Source organism: Leptopilina boulardi, unplaced genomic scaffold (genome assembly GCF_019393585.1).
Source record: "Leptopilina boulardi isolate dan_hultmark-lab unplaced genomic scaffold, ZJU_Lbou_2.1 LbouV2_162, whole genome shotgun sequence".
NCBI lineage: Eukaryota > Metazoa > Arthropoda > Insecta > Hymenoptera > Figitidae > Leptopilina > Leptopilina boulardi.
In genome coordinates, this window is record NW_026137710.1 from 610452 (window position 1) to 633952 (window position 23501).

The window sequence follows — 23501 nt, forward strand, 5'->3', positions numbered from 1 at the left end:
ACGGGAATCGGGGGAAACATGGGTAGTCTGATCATCCGGGCAGAGATGCTCCTCACACCATATATCTCGAAACCTCTAAGGAAAAGGACGAATGAGAAGAGCCACTTCTTCGTCTTTTCCGGGGTGGAGAACATCCGGTTACGCTAACTATGCCGGTACCGAAAAATGCCAGAAATGGAAGTACCCATCATCCTGACTCAGCTTCCCCGTCAGCTCTTGTTCTCAGAAGTGCCTGAGGTATATGAGGGCTTTCGTAGGCAAGGTTGGCACAGATCCGAGATGCTCCTCGCAACCTGTCCACAAAAGAACTGACTAATTGGCTAGCAGGCTGCGATTATAAAATCGAGCTGCCAGCATTACGCTGGGATGTAGGTAGAGGGGGAAGAAAGCTGGCTCCTTGCGAATTTACGCAATGTGCGTAAATTCACATCATTACAAAATATAAAAATTTAAAAAGTTTAATTTTTTCTGTCAGTTTTGTAAATAAAATCTGTTTGGTTTGAATAACATTGCAGAATAATAAATTTTAAATTCCACGCCAGTTTCTTCACAATATATGATATCTTCATTTTAGTATCTCGCGAGTGGTAAAAAGAGCGTGTAGTTAATATATAAGAACAGTGAGAAAAGTGAAAATACAGTTTACTCTAAGAATATTGCCACCATCAATATTGCCGCTTTCCCTTATTTTCACTCGAGAGTCATCCCCACTCCACTCGACTGTCAAGACACTCAGGCTAGGTCTCAGAATTTGATTCTCTCTATGAAATGTGTTATAAACAAAATACATTGGAAACTTGGATTTAGAAACGGAACTATTTACAGAGAGCGAAACATTTCTCTTCACGCAAGAGGAGAAATGTAACCTACTGTTAATAACCATATGAGATCCTTTATTATCTCGCTTATGGTTTCTTATATAAGATTCTATATAAAATCTTATAAAGACATCTCGTAAGAAGAATCTCATCAGTGTCCATATAGGATAATATAATATAGGACAAAATTTTGATTTCATTTTATATGAAGCAAAAATATTTCATGTATAAAACCTAAAATATGTCTCATATTTTTAGATATCTACTACATACACTACGTGTGATATATGAGATCTCATATAGAATTCTATATGGACACTCATGATATTCTCGTCAGATTTCATGTAGTATCTCATATGAGAAACCATATGTGATCTTATACAGGATCTCATATAGAAATTTACAATGGGGTACTGAAATTAGGGGCACCACAATTCTAAGAAAAAGCTTATGAGATGTTCAATCTTTGGCAATATTCATAAAGTTGACTGTAGTATATATGTATTGTGTTCTTGTATTTAGATTGTGTAGCGAATAATGTAATTTAGGTTAGATATCGTTATTTACATGTAAAACTGTCTGATGCGTGAATGTGTATGTATAATATAAGTAAGTTCTTATTGTTCAAGCGAGTTCCTCTTTGTATTAGTAAATAAGAAAACGTCAAATAATACATTTATGGTTCATGGAAGAGGTAGAAAAGGCAATTAGAGAGGGAAGAGGGTAGGAGGTTATAAACAGAGAGAGGAATAAGAGGAAGGATATTAATAGGAGGATTAGTCTGGAGGAGTGGACGTAGGGGAAAGGAAAGAGTGTAGAAGATTATAGAGGAATAACTTTGATGCCTTTAGGCTACAAAGTTTACGCGGAAATCCTAAGAAAGAAACTGGAAGAGAATGAGGAAAAAAGAGGAGGAATTCTACATAACCAGGCAGGGTTCAGGAAGGGAATGGGAATAATGGACCACACATATACGTTCAACTACCTGGTTAGTAGTAATTAGGAAAGAAAGAAAGATTAATTGCGCTATTTGTAGATTTTAAAGCTGCTTTCCCGTCAGTGTACAGAAGCATATTATAGAGGGTTCTGGAATAGACAAGAAGTTGATAGAGAGAATTAAAGAATTGTATGAGGATATCAGAGCGAAAGTTAGGGTAGGGGAGAAGTTAGGTGAAGTATTTTGGATGGGGAGAGGTTTGATGCAGGGATGCCAATTGAGTCCAATTCTGTTTAGTCTGCTAATAGCAGATATGGAGGCAGTGTGACCAGGCCGCAGATAGACTTGACCCCCACCATGTTTCCATCCGCACACTAACACATGCATATACATTCCCTGTATATGAGCCTCTTTTTCGTTTTCCTCTATTCGCTAGATACTATGCATGCATTTACCGGCGGTCGATTGCTTTTTGGCGCGGGAAATTTAAAATGTAGAATTATAAAAGAAATATTCTTTAGTAATTCACAATAAATATATTAAGTAAAAAATTAAATATTTATTGAAAAATGTTTTTATTATTAATTTTCAAATGTAATAAACAATAATTCCTGTATGATTATTTTAATTTATTGAAATTAATTTTCAGGTTAAATAATAAATTAGATTTTAATAAAACTTTTAAATAAATTTCAAATTATTCTTTACTTTATTTTGTAAAATATACTTAAAGGGATAAAATAAAATTTAATATTAATGCTTTCAATTAAAGGGATATATGTATAATAACTATTCAATTTTATTTTATCTCTTTAATTATAATAAAAAAAAATTTAATTTTGATATTTAATGATGTTTTTTTTTTTATTAAATTCTAATTTATTATTTGACTTGAAAATTATTTTCTACAAATTATTATAATCATACATTGAATTATTGTTTATCATTATTTATTTTTAAAACAGGGATGAAATAATTTGTATAATAATTAATAATAAATAATTAATTTTTTTTTTTTTTTTTTTTGCTTAGGGACTATTGGGAAAATCTGTATACAGATACCTTGGCTTCCGCATGCCAAGGTTATGTGGGGTTGGTAAAAAAAAAGGAGAACAATAAACAAAATAAGCTGGCGACCTACTACCAGCCCCGACCCACTAAAACCCGTCAACCCTTCTTGGGAGCCCTTTTATCCACCTTCGGTACTGTCGTGAAGACTTTTGCCTTCGAGGGTGGCGCTCCAACTCTGTCGCAAAAGCGACTTCGTCCATTCCTGCGGACATCCTGCGTTATCAAAATTAAAATGAAAAACTAAAATCTATGTCAAGCGGAATCAACAGCACACCAGAAAAGAAAACAATAAAGAGTCAAGAAATAAAATAAAAAATAAATTAAACAAGTCAAAAATAAAATTGTAAAAAGACAGATGAACAAACAAAATATAACATAAAACTGTAAAAAGACTACAATAAATAAATAAACAGAAAATTGTAAAAAGACAATAAAAGACAAAATAAATAAATAAACAGAAAATTGTTAAAAAGACAATAAAAGGACAAAATAAATAATAAAATAAACAAATAAATAAATAAAAACTGTACACTGTTAATTACGCCTTTCTGCGGCCATCGAGATCCTTTCTCATCATAACAGAGATGATAAAGGTCTCGATGAGCCGCCAGTTTTCCTGGGACTGGATCATCAGCGCTACCATGTTCTCCGGTGTAATTGTAGCGTTTACACCGGTAACACGGTGGGTTTTAAGCGATTATTATGAAAAGTCAAAATAACCAAGATTTTTCTTTTGGGATGTTTTCTACAACAAAAAAGAAGATGTTTGCAACAAAAATGAAAATCATCCATCGGTCCCTTTTTGAGAAAATTGATTTTTTCTACAAAATCGCATGATTCCTCGCTTTTGAATAGTTTCATGCAAATAATGTTTAAAATTGCATATAATTATATATATACACTGTTCCAGGAGAGATCGATATTTTTTTGCGCATCTTGTTGTAAAAGGGTGTATTTTTAAATGAAAAAGGCGTTTTCTAGATTTTTTTCTGAAAAACATAGCCAATGATATGAAAAGGATTGTAACATGTGTTGCTTTTCCTAAAACTAAAATCAAGCAAAAATATTTAAAATTTTTGTGACCTGCGAGCCTGGTCTCCAAAAGGCAGTCGGAAGGATCTTTTATGGCTTTTCATTGCAAAATTAAAAAATGTTGGAATTTAAAAAAATAATTATATAAATATTATATTTGCAATGTACAGGTTAAAACAATTACAACGGTATACATTTTTTTGCAAATACTATAAGATTAGAGTTTGTACATATATGTAAATCATGAAATTGTATAACTTTTCCAAAAGCAAATTTTAATATTTAGACGTAAAAATTTATATCGTTGGAATCGTCAAAATCTGCAAATGGTAAATTTAATATTTAAAAAATTATTTCTTTGGATTTAAATGAAGGGTAGAATGACAAAAGGGGTCAAGCGCCAATTCACTGTTTTTACAGGAAGTAAAAAAAACATTTTTAAACATTTTGCAGGTCATTTAAAAAAAACTGAGAAAACCGTTTCGATATATTAGTGTGTTTTAATAAATAAACAACAATTTGTTGAAATAAACCTACATATTAACGATAAAATTAAAAAAAACTGTGGTGCCTTGAGGTTATATCAACTGCGCACATTTTCTTTAAGCATTAATTATAAAAAAAATATACAGTTTAAAGAAAAACTGGAAAATTAGTTTCTTTCTATGGAATCGACGAAATGAATAGAAAAAAAAATTCCTTTAAAAAATTGTTTGTTTTCAAGAAAATTACGAATTAATTGCTTGCTTTGGAATTGAGCAATACTTTCATCTTTAAATTCAATTGTTCACTTAGTATAATCATAAAAATATTTAAAAATTAATAACAAAATGATTTTAAAATTGTTTAAAATTGAAAATATATTATTATTATTATTAATTTTATTAATTAAAATAAAATTAAAATAAAATTAAAATAAAATATTAAAATAAAACCTAAAAAAATAATATTTTTGATCAAAATTGAACACCACTTTCTTTTGTTTTTCAATCAGGTTGCAATAAAGTAAATTTGGGGCTATTTTATTAATTTAATTTTTATTAAAAACAGATTTAAATACGCAATAAAAAAGGAAATCCTTCTACAGAAATGTGTAAATGAATTTTCTTGATTTTTTTATGCAAAAACCTCATTTTCGATAAATTGGCGCTTGACCCCTTTTGTCATTCTACCCTTCAAATATTTTTTATTTTGCACCAAAATGCCATAAAATCTAAACGACCCTAAAATGGATAAAAAAAATTTAGTTGTCAATAAACATGTTTCTTCAAATTTAAAAGAAATTGAAAGAGAAAGCTTATTTTCTGAAACGGAAAATAATATACGCCTCCTTTTATAGTTTTCTGCGCGTAAAGGGCCCAAATTCGTCCTGAAAAATATCGATCTCTCCTGGAACAGAGTATATTTATATATGCAATTTTAAACATTATTTGCATGAAACTATTCAAAAGCGAGGAATTATGCGATCTTGTAGAAAAAATCAATTTTCTCAAAAAGGGACCGATGGATGATTTTCATTTTTGTTGCAAACATCTTCTTTTTTGTTGTAGAAAACATCCCAAAAGAAAAATCTTGGTTATTTTGACTTTTCATAATAATCGCTTAAAACACACCGTGGTAAACATGGCCTGCCTCTCCAAGTCCCATTGACTGCAGGCAAAGAGGGTGTGCTCTGCGTTGTCCACAGGGAACTGGCAGTAAGCACACTCCTCACTCTCTCTCTTTTTAAAGCGCTGCAGGTACGAATTAAAACATCCGTGACCTGTCAGCGCTTGTGTCAAGTAGTAGGAGACCTCTCCATGGCTCCTACTTAGCCAAGTGGCGAGTGTCGGTATAAGGCGATAAGTCCATCGACCTTTTATCTCCCCGTCCCATCTTCGTTGCCATTTTTCGACGAGCCTGTGCCTCGCTTCGAAGCGGATGCGGTCCTTGCTGGGTCGATTTTCCTCTTCAGAGGAATTCGCCTCTTTGAGAAGGAGGATAATTTCCTCCCTCTCAAGCGCCAAAAGATCTGCTGGCGGGACACTTGCAAGGACCTGCACAGCTCTCGTAGATACTGTCCGATAAGCAGAGGCGATACGTGAAGTAATGCACCTCTGCGCAATAAATAATTAATTAATCAATTATTAAATTAATAATAAATAATTAATTAATAAATAATTATTTTTTCTATGGTAATTTTTAATTAATCAATTATTAAATTAATAATAAATAATTAATTAATAAATAATTATTTTTTCTATGGTAATTTTTAATTAACCCAATTATTAATTAACTTACTTGTTACTTCATTCATAATTTAATCTACACAAATTTAAAAAAATTACCTTTTACACCTTATTCATACATTTATGAAATTATCTATATTTCTATATTTTAAAACCCGTTTCCTCACCACCCAGGAGGTAGAGTTTATGGCGCGTTTTTAACCCTTTGAGGACCATTTTAAATTACATGCGTTTTTTATATTTAAAAGTACAATTATATCATGAAATGTTAGTTAAATTAAATATTTTTCTCAAAATATTTTACAAAAAAAGTAGGAAAAAATTAAATTTTGTAGATATTTTATTCAATTTTTTTTATTATTCACGTAATAATATTATCTCTGTAAAAAATAATTTATATTAAAAAATTGTATCTATTTTTGATATGTATATATGACATACATATCACCAAAATTGTGGTAAAAATATATTATTTTTCTTATATATAGAATGTCTGCTAGAAGACATTTTGTCGATAGTGTTTTGTTTATATCTTTGACGTTGTTAAAAGAGAAGGTTATATTATATACGAGACGTCAGCTTGATAGCTTCTATTCATTTTCAAATCAGTTAATATTTTTCGTAAAGGTTTTGTTTGAATTATTGGTTAGTGGTTTTTTCAAATATCATCTGCAGTTATATGCAAAGCATTTCTATAATTTTGAAGATTAGTGTTAGTGTAATTGTGTTGTTTTTCTATCGATAAAGGATTATTGTTTCGTCGTTTTCGCGAGAATATTTTCGTTTCTTCCTCATTCTCTTGGTGAGTTATTTATATATTTTTCTTTTGATTTTCTCCATTTTCCATTGAATATGGATCTCAACTCAAACAGCGATTTGCCAAATTTGCCTCAAAGCGTAGAAAACCCCCCTAAAAAAATAAAGAGAAAACCCACTCATTTTCAAGAGTCGTGGTTTGACGAATTTCCTTCGTGGAAAGAATGGTTATTTAGAGTCGCCAATGAAGATACAAAATTTTATTGTAAATTTTGCCGTAAAACAATGATATGTGGAAAATCACAAATTCAAACCCATGAATCAAGTTTGGTTCATCAAAAAAATTTTGACATTTTTGAAAGATTTAAAAAATTTAAGACATTTCCAAGTCAAGAAGAAGAGGCGACTTTAACTACCCATTCTGATGATAATGTAGAAGTTGCAGCAACTAATTCTAGTAGCATAGATTTAATGGAAATCGATGAAAATAATTCTTTTAAAAATAATTTAAATGAAGTTTCTTCTCAACCTTCTTTGACTTTTGAAGAAAAAGTCAAAGAAAGTGAACTGAGGATAACAGCTTTTTTTGTTGAACATAATATTCCCTTTAGAGTGTCCTCAGACCTTATACAACTTTTTCAAAATATCGATCCTCTTGTCTTAAAATCTGTTAAATTAGGCCGGACAAAAATGATTTCAGTTGCTAATAATGTCCTTTGCGCGGTTGAAGAAAAACCGTGTTACCACGGTTATGCAGAAAAATCCCTTTTCAATTTATGTAGATGAGGCAAGTGATATAAGTCACGAAAAATGGTTACCTGTATTAATTCGGTATGTTGAACCCAAAACATTTCAAATCAGAGTAGAGTTGCTGCAACAAATTAATTTGGATGCAACTGATTGTTCTTCCGCATCAATGTTTAACATTTATGAAAAAGTTTTAATAAATAGGAAGGTTCCTTTAAAAAATATCATCGGTTTGGCTACGGATAATGCTACGGTTATGACAGGTGATCACAATTCTTTCCAAAGTAGATTAAAGGAAAAAAATCCATATTTAAAATTTCTTCCATGCGTAGACCATTCTCTAAACCTCATTGCTCAACACGCATCTTCAAAAATTCCTGCGGTAGATAAATTACTTTTATCATTACCAGCTTTTTTAAACGTGAGTCCAAAAAGATATGCAATTTATCGGGAAATTGTTGAAGAATTAGGTGAATCATTCAAGAAAATTCCTAGTCATTCAGATACTCGTTGGCTTGTTCGTCATCAGTGTATTACTGTGATTCTTAAATATTGGGAATTGATTATTCAATTTTTAATGGTTATTGAATCAGAAGATAAAACCCTGAAGGCTAATAACTTACGATGTTTGATGCAGGAACCATTAACTTTGGCGTATTTTCATTTCTTGGAGTTCACGCTGAATAAATTCAATATTTTTAATGCCTCTTTTCAAAAGCGTGAAACAATGACCCAAGAACTTCAGCCCCAATCAGCAGGTTTCTTACATTGGATATTACAAAAATATTTAAAAAATGCATTTCTTCAAAATCCTATAATATTTTTCCAATCAGTTAAGAATATAAAATTTGAAAAGGCTTGTAATCAAAAGGCAGTCGAACATATTGATATAGGTAATGAAACGCGGGAATATTTAAATTTACAAATTGGTAACGGAAAATTGAAGCAAGAGGAAATTGATGTGTTTTATAAGAATGTTTTGGAATTTTATGTAACAGCAAGTTATGAAATTATAAAGCGACTGCCTTTTGATAATCAATTTCTTTCTTGTGCATCAGTCTTCAAGTCACAAGAATCACTTTATGGTGACAGAAATATAACTTTTCAAAAAGTCTTCCATTTTTGTAAAAATTTAAATGTTCATTTAGATTTTTCTGAATTACGAAGAGAATGGCAGGTTTTGTATGAACTTTCTTCCGAAGAAAAAGAACAATTGTCCAGATTATCATTTGATGATATGTGCATTAAGATCTGCCTTTTTCCAGCAGAGGATGGCACTTTAAAATTCCCAAATTTGACGATAGCATTAAATTTAGTCAGGACGCTTCCTCATTCAAATGCAGAGGCAGAAAGGTCATTTTCAATGCTCAAAGAAGCTAAAACGGCAAAAAGAAATCGCTTGGGGGTCGAAACTCTTAATTCTATTTTGGTTATAAGATCCGCATTGAAATCTCGTAATGAAACTGCTAAAACGATGCAGATATCGAAGGATCATTTTGAATTGATGAACAAGGACATTTATAAATTTCAGGCACTTAATGATAGAGTAGAAAAGGTTCATTTATTTGCAGCTGTTTAAGTCCATTAGTATCAGGGAAAGTAGTTTTTTCGTCTCTAAATTTGTTAGTCAGGACAATAGGTGAAAATTATTTTAAAATTGTTAATTAACAATTATATTTTCTGCTTTAAGGTCTCGTATAGATTTCAACAGCCAAAGGGGTCCACAGATGTAACCGCACCAATTAAACCAAAGAAAAGAAGACGCAATTTTTTATTTCAAAAAATATTAATTTAATTTTCAATTATAATTTTTATTTCAGTGAGAGGCAATGTGATAAATGGATGCAGCCCTCCAAAAAAGAATATGTTATGTTTCTTTTAATATTATTGTTTAATTTTATGCATTTTATTTTATTTTAGGTAAATAATAATGTACATAATAATAATGTACATGTAATGTACATTTAATGTACAGTAAAACAAAAGTCTGCATTTTTAAATACAAAGTTATCCTTATTCTTTTATTTATGCAATTATTGAGTTCTGTAAATTAATTCACTAAATTATTTATTTAGTATTTTGCATTGTATATTTATTTATTTAATTTCAGTTAAAAATTCAGACTTTTGTATTTTTGTACAGTGGAATAGGCCTAGAAACTGCAAAAATTGTCTGCTCTAAATACATTTGTTAGTAAAGCTTTTAAAGCATTAAATTTTATTCAGTAAAGACACTTAAATTACACTCAAAGAGTATAATTTAAGAGACAAGATTTTGCAGAGATTGGGGATACCACAATTACTCTTCCATAGCCAATATTTCTTTTAAATTTTTTGGCATTTTATTTCTTTCTTTTAAAAGAGATATTGTTTGTTTTGGAAAGTAAATTCTTTAAGGACTACAAGCCATATTTTTTATAATTTTCTTTTCTTAGTTACATTTTTCATTAGTCAGAAATTATGTTTTTTTCATGATATAATTGTACTTTTAAATATAAAAAACGCATGTAATTTAAAATGGTCCTCAAAGGGTTAAAAACGCGCCATAAACTCTACCTCCTGGGTGGTGAGGAAACGGGTTTTAAAATATAGAAATATAGATAATTTCATAAATGTATGAATAAGGTGTAAAAGGTAATTTTTTTAAATTTGTGTAGATTAAATTATGAAAGAAGTAAGTTAATTAATAATTAGGTTAATTAAAAATTACCATAGAAAAAATAATTATTTATTAATTAATTATTATTAATTTAATAATTGATTAATTAATTATTTATTATTAATTATTATACAAATTATTTCATCCCTGTTTTAAAAATAAATAATGATAAACAATAATTCAATGTATAATTATAATAATTTGTAGAAAATAATTTTCAAGTCAAATAATAAATTAGAATTTAATAAAAAAAAAAACATCATTAAATATCAAAATTAAATTTTTTTTTATTATAATTAAAGAGATAAAATAAAATTGAATAGTTATTATACATATATCCCTTTAATTGAAAGCATTAATATTAAATTTTATTTTATCCCTTTAAGTATATTTTACAAAATAAAGTAAAGAATAATTTGAAATTTATTTAAAAGTTTTATTAAAATCTAATTTATTATTTAACCTGAAAATTAATTTCAATAAATTATTATAATCATACAGGAATTATTGTTTATTACACTTGAAAATTAATAATAAAAACATTTTTCAATAAATAATTAATTTTTTACTTAATATATTTATTGTGAATTACTAAAGAATATTTCTTTTATAATTCTACATTTTAAATTTCCCGCGCCAAAAAGCAATCGACCGCCGGTAAATGCATGCATAGTATCTAGCGAATAGAGGAAAACGAAAAAGAGGCTCATATACAGGGAATGTATATGCATGTGTTAGTGTGCGGATGGAAACATGGTGGGGGTCAAGTCTATCTGCGGCCTGGTCACACTGCGCCAAGGACAATGCCATTGTCAACCTGTCAATCATTGTTCTCCAACTGATTTTCTTTTTCTAAAATATTTAATTTCTCAAAAAATAATAATTTTAAAATTGTTTAACTTTTACCATTAATTTTTAAATAATTTTTATTTTAATATAACATATAATTTTATCTAATTATTATTAATTTCAGCAATTTTTTAAAATAATTTTTATTATTTTACTTTCTAAATAATTAAAAAAAATATAAAATAAATTTATTCTTTAAATAATAATATATAAAAATTCTTATTTGTAAAGAAAAAACTTTAAATTTAAATTAAATTAATAATTCTGTTAATTCGTATTTATATCTACCTTCTCTTTCTATTATTTTTCCTGTTTATGTTGTCATTGTGTTATCTATAGATATCTTCTCTCTCTTTCTATTATTTTCAGAAATTCAATTTATCTAGTTTTACTTTCATTACTTTATATAATTTAATTTTTAATATTTATTCATTTATAATTTAAATAATTTATAATTGTTTTGTAATAAAATTTTTGACTATTGAAATACCATTTCAGGTTCTTCCTCATATATAGTTTTTAACGATGGGACAAATTTGTTTGGCATTTTTAATGAATTTTTCTTAAGTCTTTTGCAATTATTTTAGACAATAACAAAATATACGTCCTTTGACTGTGGAATCAGAAACGTGAAGAAGGAGCGCTCGTGGGCAGCTCCTTACCATGGATTGTTGGATATCGCTCGTAAGAGGGCGCAGTTCTATCGAAAAAGGCGCGTTCATTTGAATTCGCCCCTTTTCGAATGATGATCTGCGGACTCATAGATACGCTATTTACATTAATAAAAATTATGAAATCACAACTAATCTTGGATTGGCCATAAAAATTGAGCTTTCGGAGTAATGTTAAAGACAAATAAAATAATTATTAAAATTTAGAAAAGTGATTGACAATTATTGTCCACTTCCATTTTCGTTCCTCCTTAGGCTTAATCACCCTCAAGTTGTAATTCCGACTCTTCTCACTCCGAGCCTGAGAGTCAAGTGGTAGTAAATTTTGCGCTATAGTTACGGTTGCATCCAACAATGCTTAAACAAAATAAAGAAAACGAACAGCAGAATATTGAACAAAAGAATAATGTAACAGAAAAATACAAGGCTTGCTTTTCGGTTTCAGTAGCACATAACCTCAATTTCAGAGAAGATATTTAAAAGTTCGGCTTCACATTTCGTCAACCAGGTCGAGGACTAAAAAGATGTCGTTAATTATTCTGACATCGTTACAGGATGGCAAGAGAGGAAAAGAGTAGAAAGTGTGCAAAAAAGGTATTTGAGGTGGACGATGGGTAGTAGATGGCAAAGAATGGTGAGGTTTAGAATGAGAGAAGGGATGAATGAGTGCAAGTATTGGCTAGAAAGGGATGAGAAATTGTGTAGAGTATGTTTATTTGAATTGGAAGACTGGGAGCATGTATTAGAAAGATGTATAAAGGAAGTAAATGATAAGAATGAGGGATGGGGAGTAAATGCAAAGGTAGTGTGGATATTGAATGAGAATGGACAAGGGGAGAAATGGATGAGTGATTTAGAGAGAATGAATAAGAATAAGGGGTAATTTAAAGTGGGTGGGCGAAAATATTTCGACGATACCAAAAAAGGCAAAATGAAGAGGAAATGGAAGCCCTGGCACTGGCAAATCACTTAAGGGGGAGTGACACTTTAGAGGTCTCTTTTGAACGTGTTTTTTATAAATTTTTTAAGTCACAGGAATAAAGTAAACAAAATTTGGTTTTGAGGACTTTAGTAGTTAACTTTGTAAGTTTACTAAAATATATTTATACTTAAAAAAAGTTTGAATTTATTGACTAAAGTTTGTCTCGTTTCTCTGCAGGGCAAATCGGTGGGCAAGATTCCGGTTAGACCGTTTAATATAAAACAAAAATTCAAATTTTTTCTGAATCTGTGATAGATTTAGCTTTAGAGTACGTAGGATATTTTAAAAATATTAATTTTTGTTGATTGGGCAGCTATTTGAAGGAAAAAGTCGATTTTTAGGGCGAAATTTTTTCAAAAAATCTATTGCGAAAAAAAACTAATAAAAAATCACTACTTACTCTAAGGGGCTTTCCATAAACCACGTGGTCTCCTTTTTGCAACTTTTTGACCCCTCCCTCGGTATTCATACCGAAGCGATACGCGCATTATTTTTTAGAAACAGTGAGTATAATGAAAATATCTTGAAAGAAATGAAGAAAGAAGTGATTTTCTATTTTTTTCCAAGTGTGTTAAATAGGTGTAAATTATTTAAAAAAAGATAAATGCAATTTTTTTGGTCACTGTTTACATTATATTTTGTAGTTTAATTTTGAATTTGACCAAAAAATCAAAACTACATAAATGTTTGGTGTTTTAAAAATAAGATGCATGTTCCGGTTGTGGGCACCCTTTTTTTCAATTAATGCGTATATTTAATAAAGCTTTTAACACCGAAGAAAAATTGATAGTAGGTATAAACTAATGAAACACCATACTAGGTGTTTTCAAAATCGCTGATTGTAAATCTTTTGTTGAATCAATAACACAGGCCTGGAAAATTTAATTTTTTCAGTACATTAAATAGCTCTAGATGATTCTTGTAGATTTTTTTGTGCTGAAAACGAATCTGACCTCCAAAATGGCCCATCACGTCAGGATTTTTAGTAAATAAAGCCTAAATAATCAAAAAAGGGCTATTTCAGCCATTTATGATCAATTTTTTATTAGAATTTTTTTTATTATTTTTCTACAAAAGGATCTTATCTTTAGCTTTAAAAGCCATTTTTAACAATTATTTTACGAATTTTTTAAAAAAAGTTATGACATTTGGAAATTAACACTTTTAGTAATATTAACATATACTTTGGTCATATATGGCCACCTTAGAAAAAAATATTAAACATAATTCAATTTTTGTGTTATTGAGTATATTAAGGTTTTTGGGGCCATTTAATCCGATTTTGAGGTCAGATTTTAAAAATTCAAAATGGCGGGCACAATATGGAGGCCAAAAATTTACCAGATTGACTCGAAAATTGTCCCTTGGGACGTTTTGAGGTCACTGAATCCAAATTTGAGGTCAGATTTATCCAATTAAAAATTTGGATTTAAAGGCCCTAAAAAACCCCGAATAACGATTTTTGAACGTATCAAATCTATTTTTAAATGTTCCGCTATATTGTGTCCGCCATTTTGATTTTTAAAATCTGACCTCATATTCGGATTCAGTGACCCCAAAAACACCCAAGCGACAATTTTCAAGTAAATCTGGTAAATTTTTGGCCGCCATTTTGAATTTTTAAAATCTGACCTCAAATTCGGATTCAGTGACCCCAAAAACTTTCAAGGGACAATTTTCAAGTAAATCTGGAAATTTTTTATTTCTTTGGCCTCCATATTGTGTCCGCCATTTTGAATTTTTAAAATCTGACCTCAAATTCGGATTAAATGACATCAAAAACCTTAATATAGTCAATGACACAAAAATTGAATAATGTTTAATATTTTTTTCTAAGGTGTCCATATATGACCAAAGTATATGTTAACATTACTAAAAGTGTTAATTTCAAAATGTCATAACTTTTTTTAAAAAATTCGTAAAATAATTGTTAAAAATGTCTTTTAAAGCTAAAGAGTAGTACTATAAGATCCTTCTGTCGAAAATTAAAAAGATTCTCAGATCGGACTGAAAATTGCAAATAATTTTGCATTACTGGTAAGTACTAGAGGTGTACATTTTTTTAAAATTCGACTCTCTCCAGAAGTATTAACGTGAACTCATTTGTACGAATTGGAATCTTAAGTCCAGGCCATCTTTCGAATAATAAATATATACAATGACAGGAAATTAAAAAATGTAACAGAAGCAATGGAGACGACAGTATTTAAAATTATCACATATCACTTGCATTTAATATTTTTTGTAATAAAAATGAAATTTCAGTAAAAGTGAAAATTAAAGTGAAAATGAAAGAAAGAATGATAATGAAAGTGATTATGAAAGTCAATGTCGATGTGGATGTCATAATGAAATTACATAATCGCACCCTAGGTGTATTTTAGGGTTCTCTTTTTTAGAATTTGTCATCAGAGAAGTGAAATTATAAATTTAAAAATCACAAAATGACAAATTTTAAAAGTTGATTTCAGAAAATGGAAAACATAGTATTTTCGTAATTGGTTGCATTCAAAACATATATGAAAGTATCTTTTATAATTCTAATTTAAATTTTATTGCAAAAATAGTGAAATTACGAACATTTAATCGAAACGAATAATTTAAAATTTTTTAATCTATATTAACAAAATTAGACTTTTGTCTGTACATCGCTTAGAATCCAAAACTTTTGACATAGTTTGTCGTTATGAACAACAAGGAGTCCAAAAATGTCCATAGAAAATGCGTGTCTCTATGTATGAGTGTATGTGAGAGATTCTTTTTCAATCGCCCCAGCCCAAAAAGTCAATGTTCTGGGATTGGCTTCATACTTTGGTAAATTGTTCTCCTATATGATAGTAATAAATCCCTAAAATATATACTCATTAAAAAAATATTTGTAGAAAGTAGAGGGGGTTGAACTTTTGACGTTAAGGGTAACATTGTCATTTTTGAATCCGTATAACTATGACAAAAGATTATGGATTTTAATTTATCTATAATGAATTTTAATGCATTTTTCAGGTACTTTTCAAAAATGTATACGAAATATAAAAAAAAAATTTTTGACCCCTTTTTTTTCAAAATCAACCCTTATTTTTCGATTTTCACCCCTTCGGGTATTTTTTTTTTTTATTTTCATTGGAAAGCTGAGGTTTTTTCCCATGAGCTATGTAAATACGAAAGTGGGACAACAATAATTTTGTGAGAAACATAATATTAAATTAGGCGGTGCCTACCCAAATCCTCAAAGATGATCTCCAGGTATACCCGTTATCGGCACCGCCTAATTTAATATTCTGTTTCTTACAAAATTAATGTTGTCCCATTTTCATATTTACATAGCTCATGGGAAAAAACCTCAGCTTTCCAATGAAAATAATAAAAAAAAAATACCCGAAGGGGTGAAAATCGAAAAATAAGGGTTGATTTTGAAAAAAAGGGGTCAAAAAATTTTTTTTTATATTTCGTATACATTTTTGAAAAGTACGTGAATAATGCATTAAAATTCATTATAGATAAATTAAAATCCATAAACTTTTGTCATAGTTATACGGATTTGAAAATGACAATGTTACCCTTAACGTCAAAACTTCAACCCCCTCTACTTTCTACAAATATTTTTTTAATGAGTTTATATTTTAAGGATTTATTACTATCATATAGGAGAACAATTTACCAAAGTATGAAGCCAATCCCAGAACATTGACTTTTTGGGCTGGGGCGATTGAAAAAGAATCTCTCATGTATGTATGTGCGCAATATTTTGTTCCAGCATCACGTAAGAACGGTTTGACCGATTAAAGTAAAACTTGTCAGTCTCTTAGGTATTAGCCTACCTTAAAATCTTTGACATACTTGATTAAAAAATATTAATTTGTATGAAAGATATGATAATTTTTTAAAAATTCGAAAAATCAAAAATTTTCAAATAACACCGGCACACAAAAAAAAATTTCGAGTGCGAAGACCGCCACATGGTAGGTTCTCTTCCTTAAGATGTATCTAAAGAGAAAATCCTAGTCCGACCTCGAGTTTGTTTCTTGTTTCATTTTTACAGGCCTGGTGGGGGGGTGTAGTTTGAGAAATTAACATATATGGGAATTTAATTTCTTTTATCAACTGAAAGTGAATGTTTGCTTATTCTAACTGTGGATTTTGATTCAGTGGCTCTAATTACATGAAAATTTAATAAATACACAAATTTAAAAATGGCGGATCCAATATGGCGGACCTAAAATGGTGGATTTTTTGAAAAATTTGCTTGGATTTCCTTGAAACTTGTTACTAGGGGGTTTTTCGGGTCGCTGATTACGAATTTGATATCAAATTTTATAAATTCAATATGGCGGATCCAATATGGCGGACCTAAAATGGAGGATTTTTGAAAAATTTGTTTGGATTTCCTTGAAACTTGTTACTAGGGGGTTTTTGGGGTCGCTGATTACGAATTTGATGTTACTTTTTCAAAATTCAAAATGTCGGATCTAATATGGCGGACCTAAAATGGTGGATTTTTGAAAAATTTGTTTGGATTTTCTTGAAACTTGTTACTAGGGGGTTTTTGGGGTCGCTGATTACGAATTTGATGTTAGTTTTTCAAAATTCAAAATGGCGGATCTAATATGGCGGACCTAAAATGGTGGATTTTTGATAAATTTGTTTGGATTTTCTTGAAACTTGTTACTAGGGGGTTTTTGGGGTCGCTGATTACGAATTTGATGTTAGTTTTTCAAAATTCAAAATGGCGGATCTAATATGGCTGAAAATTTTCGAAAAATTGTTTGGTTATTGTCAAAAATTGTTATTTTGGGCTGTTTAGGTTGCTGAATATGATTTTAATGTCAACTTTAATACATTAAAAATAGCGTATTTGAAATGCCGAGTTACGGTCGACTTATTTCGAATTTAATTTGAATTTGTTTAAAACATTAAGACTTATTAAAAAGACTTCTTTTGAAATGGGCCGAATTTGCGATTTTCGTTTCATAGTTTAAATTAGCAAAGTAGTAGGTGCGAAATTTTTTCAATCTTAACTTATGTTGCTTAGAAGTGTCAGAATCTTATTCAGCAACCTAAACAGCCCAAAATAGCAATTTTTTACAAAAACCAAACAATTTTTCGAAAATTTTCAGCCATATTAGATCTGCTATTTTGAATTTTGAAAAACTAACATCAAATTCGTAATCAGCGACCCCAAAAACCCCTAGTAACAAGTTTCAAGAAAATCCAAACAAATTTTTCAAAAATCCACCATTTTAGGTCCGCCATATTAGATCCGACATTTTGAATTTTGAAAAACTAACATCAAATTCGTAATCAGCGACCCCAAAAACCCCCTAGTAACAAGTTTCAAGGAAATCCAAACAAATTTTTCAAAAATCCTCCATTTTAGGTCCGCCATATTGGATCCGCCATATTGAATTTATAAAATTTGATATCAAATTCGTAATCAGCGACCCGAAAAACCCCCTAGTAACAAGTTTCAAGGAAATCCAAGCAAATTTTTCAAAAAATACACCATTTTAGGTCCGCCATATTGGATCCGCCATTTTTAAATTTGTGTATTTATTAAATTTTCATGTAATTAGAGCCACTGAATCAAAATCCACAGTTAGAATAAGCAAACATTCACTTTCAGTTGATAAAAGAAATTAAATTCCCATATATGTTAATTTCTCAAACTACACCCCCCACCAGGCCTGTAAAAATGAAACAAGAACCAAACTCGAGGTCGGACTAGGATTTTCTCTTTAGATACATCTTAAGGAAGAGAACCTACCATGTGGCGGTCTTCGCACTCGAAATTTTTTTTTTTGTGTGCCGGTGTTATTTACTTTTTAATAGATTGTTTCTAAACTTTCTATACTGGGGTATTAAATGTTATTTTGTAATTATAAATTACAGATTTGTAACCACACAGCAGCAAAACTTCGACGAATATGTTATACAGAAGAGCAATAGAAAATGTAGTATATTATCGTTTATAATCATAGTATTCTTTTGAGTACATGTATTTTTGTAATGGAATATTTGATAAGTTTTTGGTGCTGTGTGGGTGAGATGTATGACTAGTTACCTCTACGTGGTGCATCTTGGAAACAATATCATTGAAATGTTTAAATTTAATAAAAAAAATTTAATTTGCTAAAATTAAGTTTAAATCATAATTTAAGTTTAAGGAAGATATAAGTTTTCATTGACATTGGTTAAAAATAATATCATAACAATGATTTGATTGATAACAATCAAATCTTTACATAATTTTTAAGCAATGTAAATAAATTCTGAGCAATTTACAGACGATCCTGAGAAAATACTAAGTAAATACTAATACTTTTTGTACTTTTTTTTGTACTTTTTGTAGCTAGTTTATTATATAACATATTCTTCCGGTGTGACTTGAAATGAAAATAGACTCTCTTATAAAAAGAACTATGTAGACGTGTGATTTTTACATACGATTAAAAATCTTTATTGCTACATTTCTTTACAGAGAATGGGTGTTGTTCATGGAGAAGAACTTTCGTTTGTTTTTGGTGCCCCATTAGCAGATGGTATTGGATATTTTCTAAAAAATTACACAAGAGCTGAAGTATCCTTATCAGAAGGCATTATTCAATTCTTCGCTAATTTCATTCGTACGGGGTAAGAATAAATCAAATTTATAAAACAAATAATTTTACTTAAGGTTATAATTTGTAAGCAATAAAATGTAGAAACGGAAATATTTGTAGTTAATTTTGACAAAACAGGTTTGTACTTATATGGACAATATTACACGGAAAGAAACCTTGTTAGAATATTTAATAAGTCTGAATAGAAATTTTGATATTTTTGTTTTTCAATTGCGAAACATTCTGGTTTGATAATAAAAGTTGGTATAGTTTTACGAATACCTTTAACTGAAAACGATTTACGAAAACTGAAATTATTATTTCTTAATTCAAATCTACAATTTTCGAATATTGAAAAAACTATATGAAAAAACAGTATATGAAGTGAACAGTCTAGTACTTTGTTATTTACTAAATTTATACGAAAAACAAGAACCAATATTTCGTAATTTGCTAAAACTATACGAAAAAGCAGGAGCCGTGAAAAAAAGAAAAACGTCGGAACCACCAATGGCTCTTTTCTCAGATTTTCTCTCCTTTTCTATTCGAGGGTAGTGGGGGTCTTTCTTAATACACACACATAACTGGTACGCTTTGATTGACTTAAAATTATTCCTAACACATCCTAACTACAAAACGCATACATAAACGCAGAATAGCGCAACACATATAGATACATAATTCACGCTGAAATGAGAAATTGTGAACATCTTTATATACTAAATAGACAGATTTTTCTGAACTTGTGAGAAGCTTAATATTACATTGTTAAATATTCAAAAATAAAAATAATTATTTATTAAGAAATAATAAAATATTTTATTACCTTTTAAAGAACAATTTTTATCATAAAATCATTTAATTTAATTATAGAAGCAAACTTGTAACAAATATTCTATAATTATATTTAGAAAAAAAATATAGAATAATTTAAAACAATTATTTATCAAAACTTTTTATAGTGTATATTGCAGAAATAAAAATTATTTAAAAATTATGAGCAAAGAAATGAAGTATTTTATTATTAAATATTAATTAAAATTATTTTTAATTCATTCTAACGTTTGTAATTGAATGAGGGTTCGTTTTGATTCACTACACACAAAAATAATAACAACGAGTTAATTACAAACTGGTTCAGCTTCGAACAGCTTTGCGAACCTTGCTGGGAGGAAAGTTGTAAATTTTGCATCTAGTTCTGCTACAATCCTACCTTCGAATTTTGTCTGCACCCTCTTTATTTTGGTTACAGTATATAAAGCATTTGGAGTCAACTGAGCAAGCGGTTTTGTTGGCAGGAAACTTTCCATGTAACCAATAGCGTTGAGTTTTTGTAAATCCATGATTTCTTTTTATATCTGTAAGCAGAAGTAAATGGAAAATTTTAATATAAAAATCAAAAATTAAGCTGTGAGGGGAATGGGTTACAAAAAGGAGTTAAAGTAGAATATATACCTTATAGAAGATGGAGTAGTGATGCTAATGCTGTGTCAGCTGTGGATGTTGTTGCTTCAGTATATCTGTAACAGTTATGCTATCTCCGGGCTTGTGTTCTGCATTATATGTCATCAGCCCCACTCTTCTTTTTTCTCCCACTTCTTTTCACTCCCACTTTAAAAAAAACTGCGCACGCATCTTTACTTTAACATAGATAATGGACATTAACTGAAAAGCAGCTCAGGGAGCGTCACATATATAGAATTGAAATTTTAAATTCACTGCGTAGAAGGTGGCGCTATCTCTTAGAAAAATGTTAGTAACATCAATGCAAAGTTGTACTGTAGAATGTTATTGATTTACCCATTGATCATTTCAAAATATGTATATTCAAATATATATAAATTATCATTTAGAAAGAAACATATATTGTTTATATATATATATATATATGTAAAATAATAATAAAAAAATCACCAATAAAAACAATTGTTACTATTATAACAAGTTGTAAATTCAGATGTTCATTACATGAACATTTTGCTTCCTCTTTACGATCAGCAAAAAAATTTGCTTCCTCGTGGAGAAAGCAAAATTTTATTGCCAAAACGTGAATTTTTGATTTTTTAACTTTCATTAATTCTTTAAGTTTACTTCAAATGTATACTTTATATATATCGATCGATTCGTCTTGACGTAAGGAAAACGATTTTATTATATGTAACCTAAAATTTTTCTATTTAAAATTTTTTTCGATTAAAAAAAATTTTTGGAAAAAAGCCGATAAAATTTTTTTTTTTGGGTATTTTTCAAAATCCTTTGGTCAGATTTGAGATATTAATATGATAAATGAGCCTACCAAATTTTATCTAAATCCAATAAAACCTGTTAAAGTTATCTTCTAAACAAAAAAGGGATCCACACACATACACACACACACACATACATACATCCGGACAATTGATCAGGATCTCATATAACATGTTTCTATAGAGAAAAAAATTTGTTTCCGCCACTTTGAAAAGTTTTATAAACGAAAGGACTACAAAGCTTTCTCCACGAGGAAGCAAAAATAAATAAATAAATAAGGAAAAATAAAAAAATAAAAAAAAGATATATATTGAAAAAAAACATACAATAATTCTATGTTTTCAAATTTGAAACAAATAGCGCGAAAATCAAATATATAATATAATTGGTTAAGCATCTAATTATAATAGAAACCAATTATATTAACACATTAAAAATAATCATATGAAAATATTATAATTAAATAAGAAAATATAAATTTAGAAGATAGTAGTGTACTGAATGTCATTTAGTTGATTCAATTGTATTTCGTGGTCATTAAAAAAATCGTGTTTGTGATTAACTACATTTTGAGGTATGCTACAGTGCTATAATAATAGCATAAAATTAGTATTACAGTAATTATTATACATTAGAATAAAATAAACCTAAATAAATAACATATGTATGCATTAGATTAGATTAGATCTTTTAATAAAGAGAAATAAAATTAAAAAAAACAAAAAGTAAAAAATATTAAAAAATAAACCTGTAATCACTAAAATTGAAATAGTGAAGTTTAGTGTGGACAGGTATCTGTTCCACAATAAAAAAAAATAATAACAAGGTGAAAGAGGAAGAACCCTTTCCAGTATTTGTGAAAATTAATGTGATTATATATCCAAATATAATCCGATTAACGGATTATACCGAATAATTTTTTTTAAATATACTTTATTTTTTTTTTTATTTACCTTCTTTCAAAAAATACATAAATTATAAATCTCATGTCTCGTTTTGATTTTCATTAGCGTGTTTTAATTAAAATTAAATATTATGATTATTATTATTTCTTTTGTTCTTTATTTTATTTTCAAGATGCTACATCAAAATTTAATTGAAAACGATATAGTAACAGGGTATGAGCAATATCCTGACATGGTTCTCAACAATAAAAAGTACAAAATGAGAATCATAAACTCAATAAATCCATCAGCTATAAAATCCAAATTAACGCATAGAGAGGATGTACAAACAGAAATGAAGGAGAAGATTCTTAACTTTTATAAAGACAAGGAGGAACAATATAGAATATAGAATTACAGATCTCTAAATTTACTTTTAATATTGCATTAAGCGATATTTGTCCACCGCGACGTGAGATTTGGGAGTCTGGAACTAATTCCAGATTTCATGCCTTCATAAAAAATATGACGGTAGATTTCTATATAAAAAAATTCGTTAACAATCCATATGTGGGATGCGCGAAAATAAACCAACTGTACTCACTCGACGATTGGTTATTAGAGAAAGAACTAGCTATACTTAAATCAGACTCGTACGATTTATTCTTGAATCAAGATGAGGTAGAAGAAGATTTTGAGGACGAATTTGAGGATGAACTTGTAAGAGCCTCAGGAGCATAACAGCTCAGCATTGTAAATATAATAAATAATTTTTTTTCTTAATGAACGAATAAATTTATTCATAAATTATGAAATTCATTCGTTTAGAGGGGCATTGCTTAGTCAAATTTTTCTTTAAAAAAAAAATTTTTTTTTATATAAAATTGTTTTTTCTTTCTCTCTTTTTGACAATTGAAATTGAAATTTGTTTTTTAAACAAATAAAAAATTTTTTATGTTAAAAAAATTCATTTGTTTAAGGGGACATTGAAATGGTATTTCAATAGTCAAAAATTTTTATTATAA

At 29.1% G+C, this 23501-nt stretch overlaps 1 protein-coding gene across 17 annotated transcripts in view; it reads left to right on the plus strand.

Moving 5' to 3' along the window:
* The window catches only part of LOC127276984 (neuroligin-2), an 856047-nt gene that overhangs the window by 558670 nt on the left and 273876 nt on the right, over positions 1-23501 (plus strand). For all 17 annotated transcript variants that reach the window (XR_007842293.1, XR_007842294.1, XM_051297757.1 and 14 more), the window contains one exon: positions 19225-19376. Coding sequence is in view for 15 of the 17 variants with exons in the window: in XM_051297757.1 (XP_051153714.1) it covers positions 19225-19376 (152 nt within the window). In the remaining 2 variants the exon portion in view is untranslated. The remainder of the gene's footprint in view (positions 1-19224; positions 19377-23501) is intronic.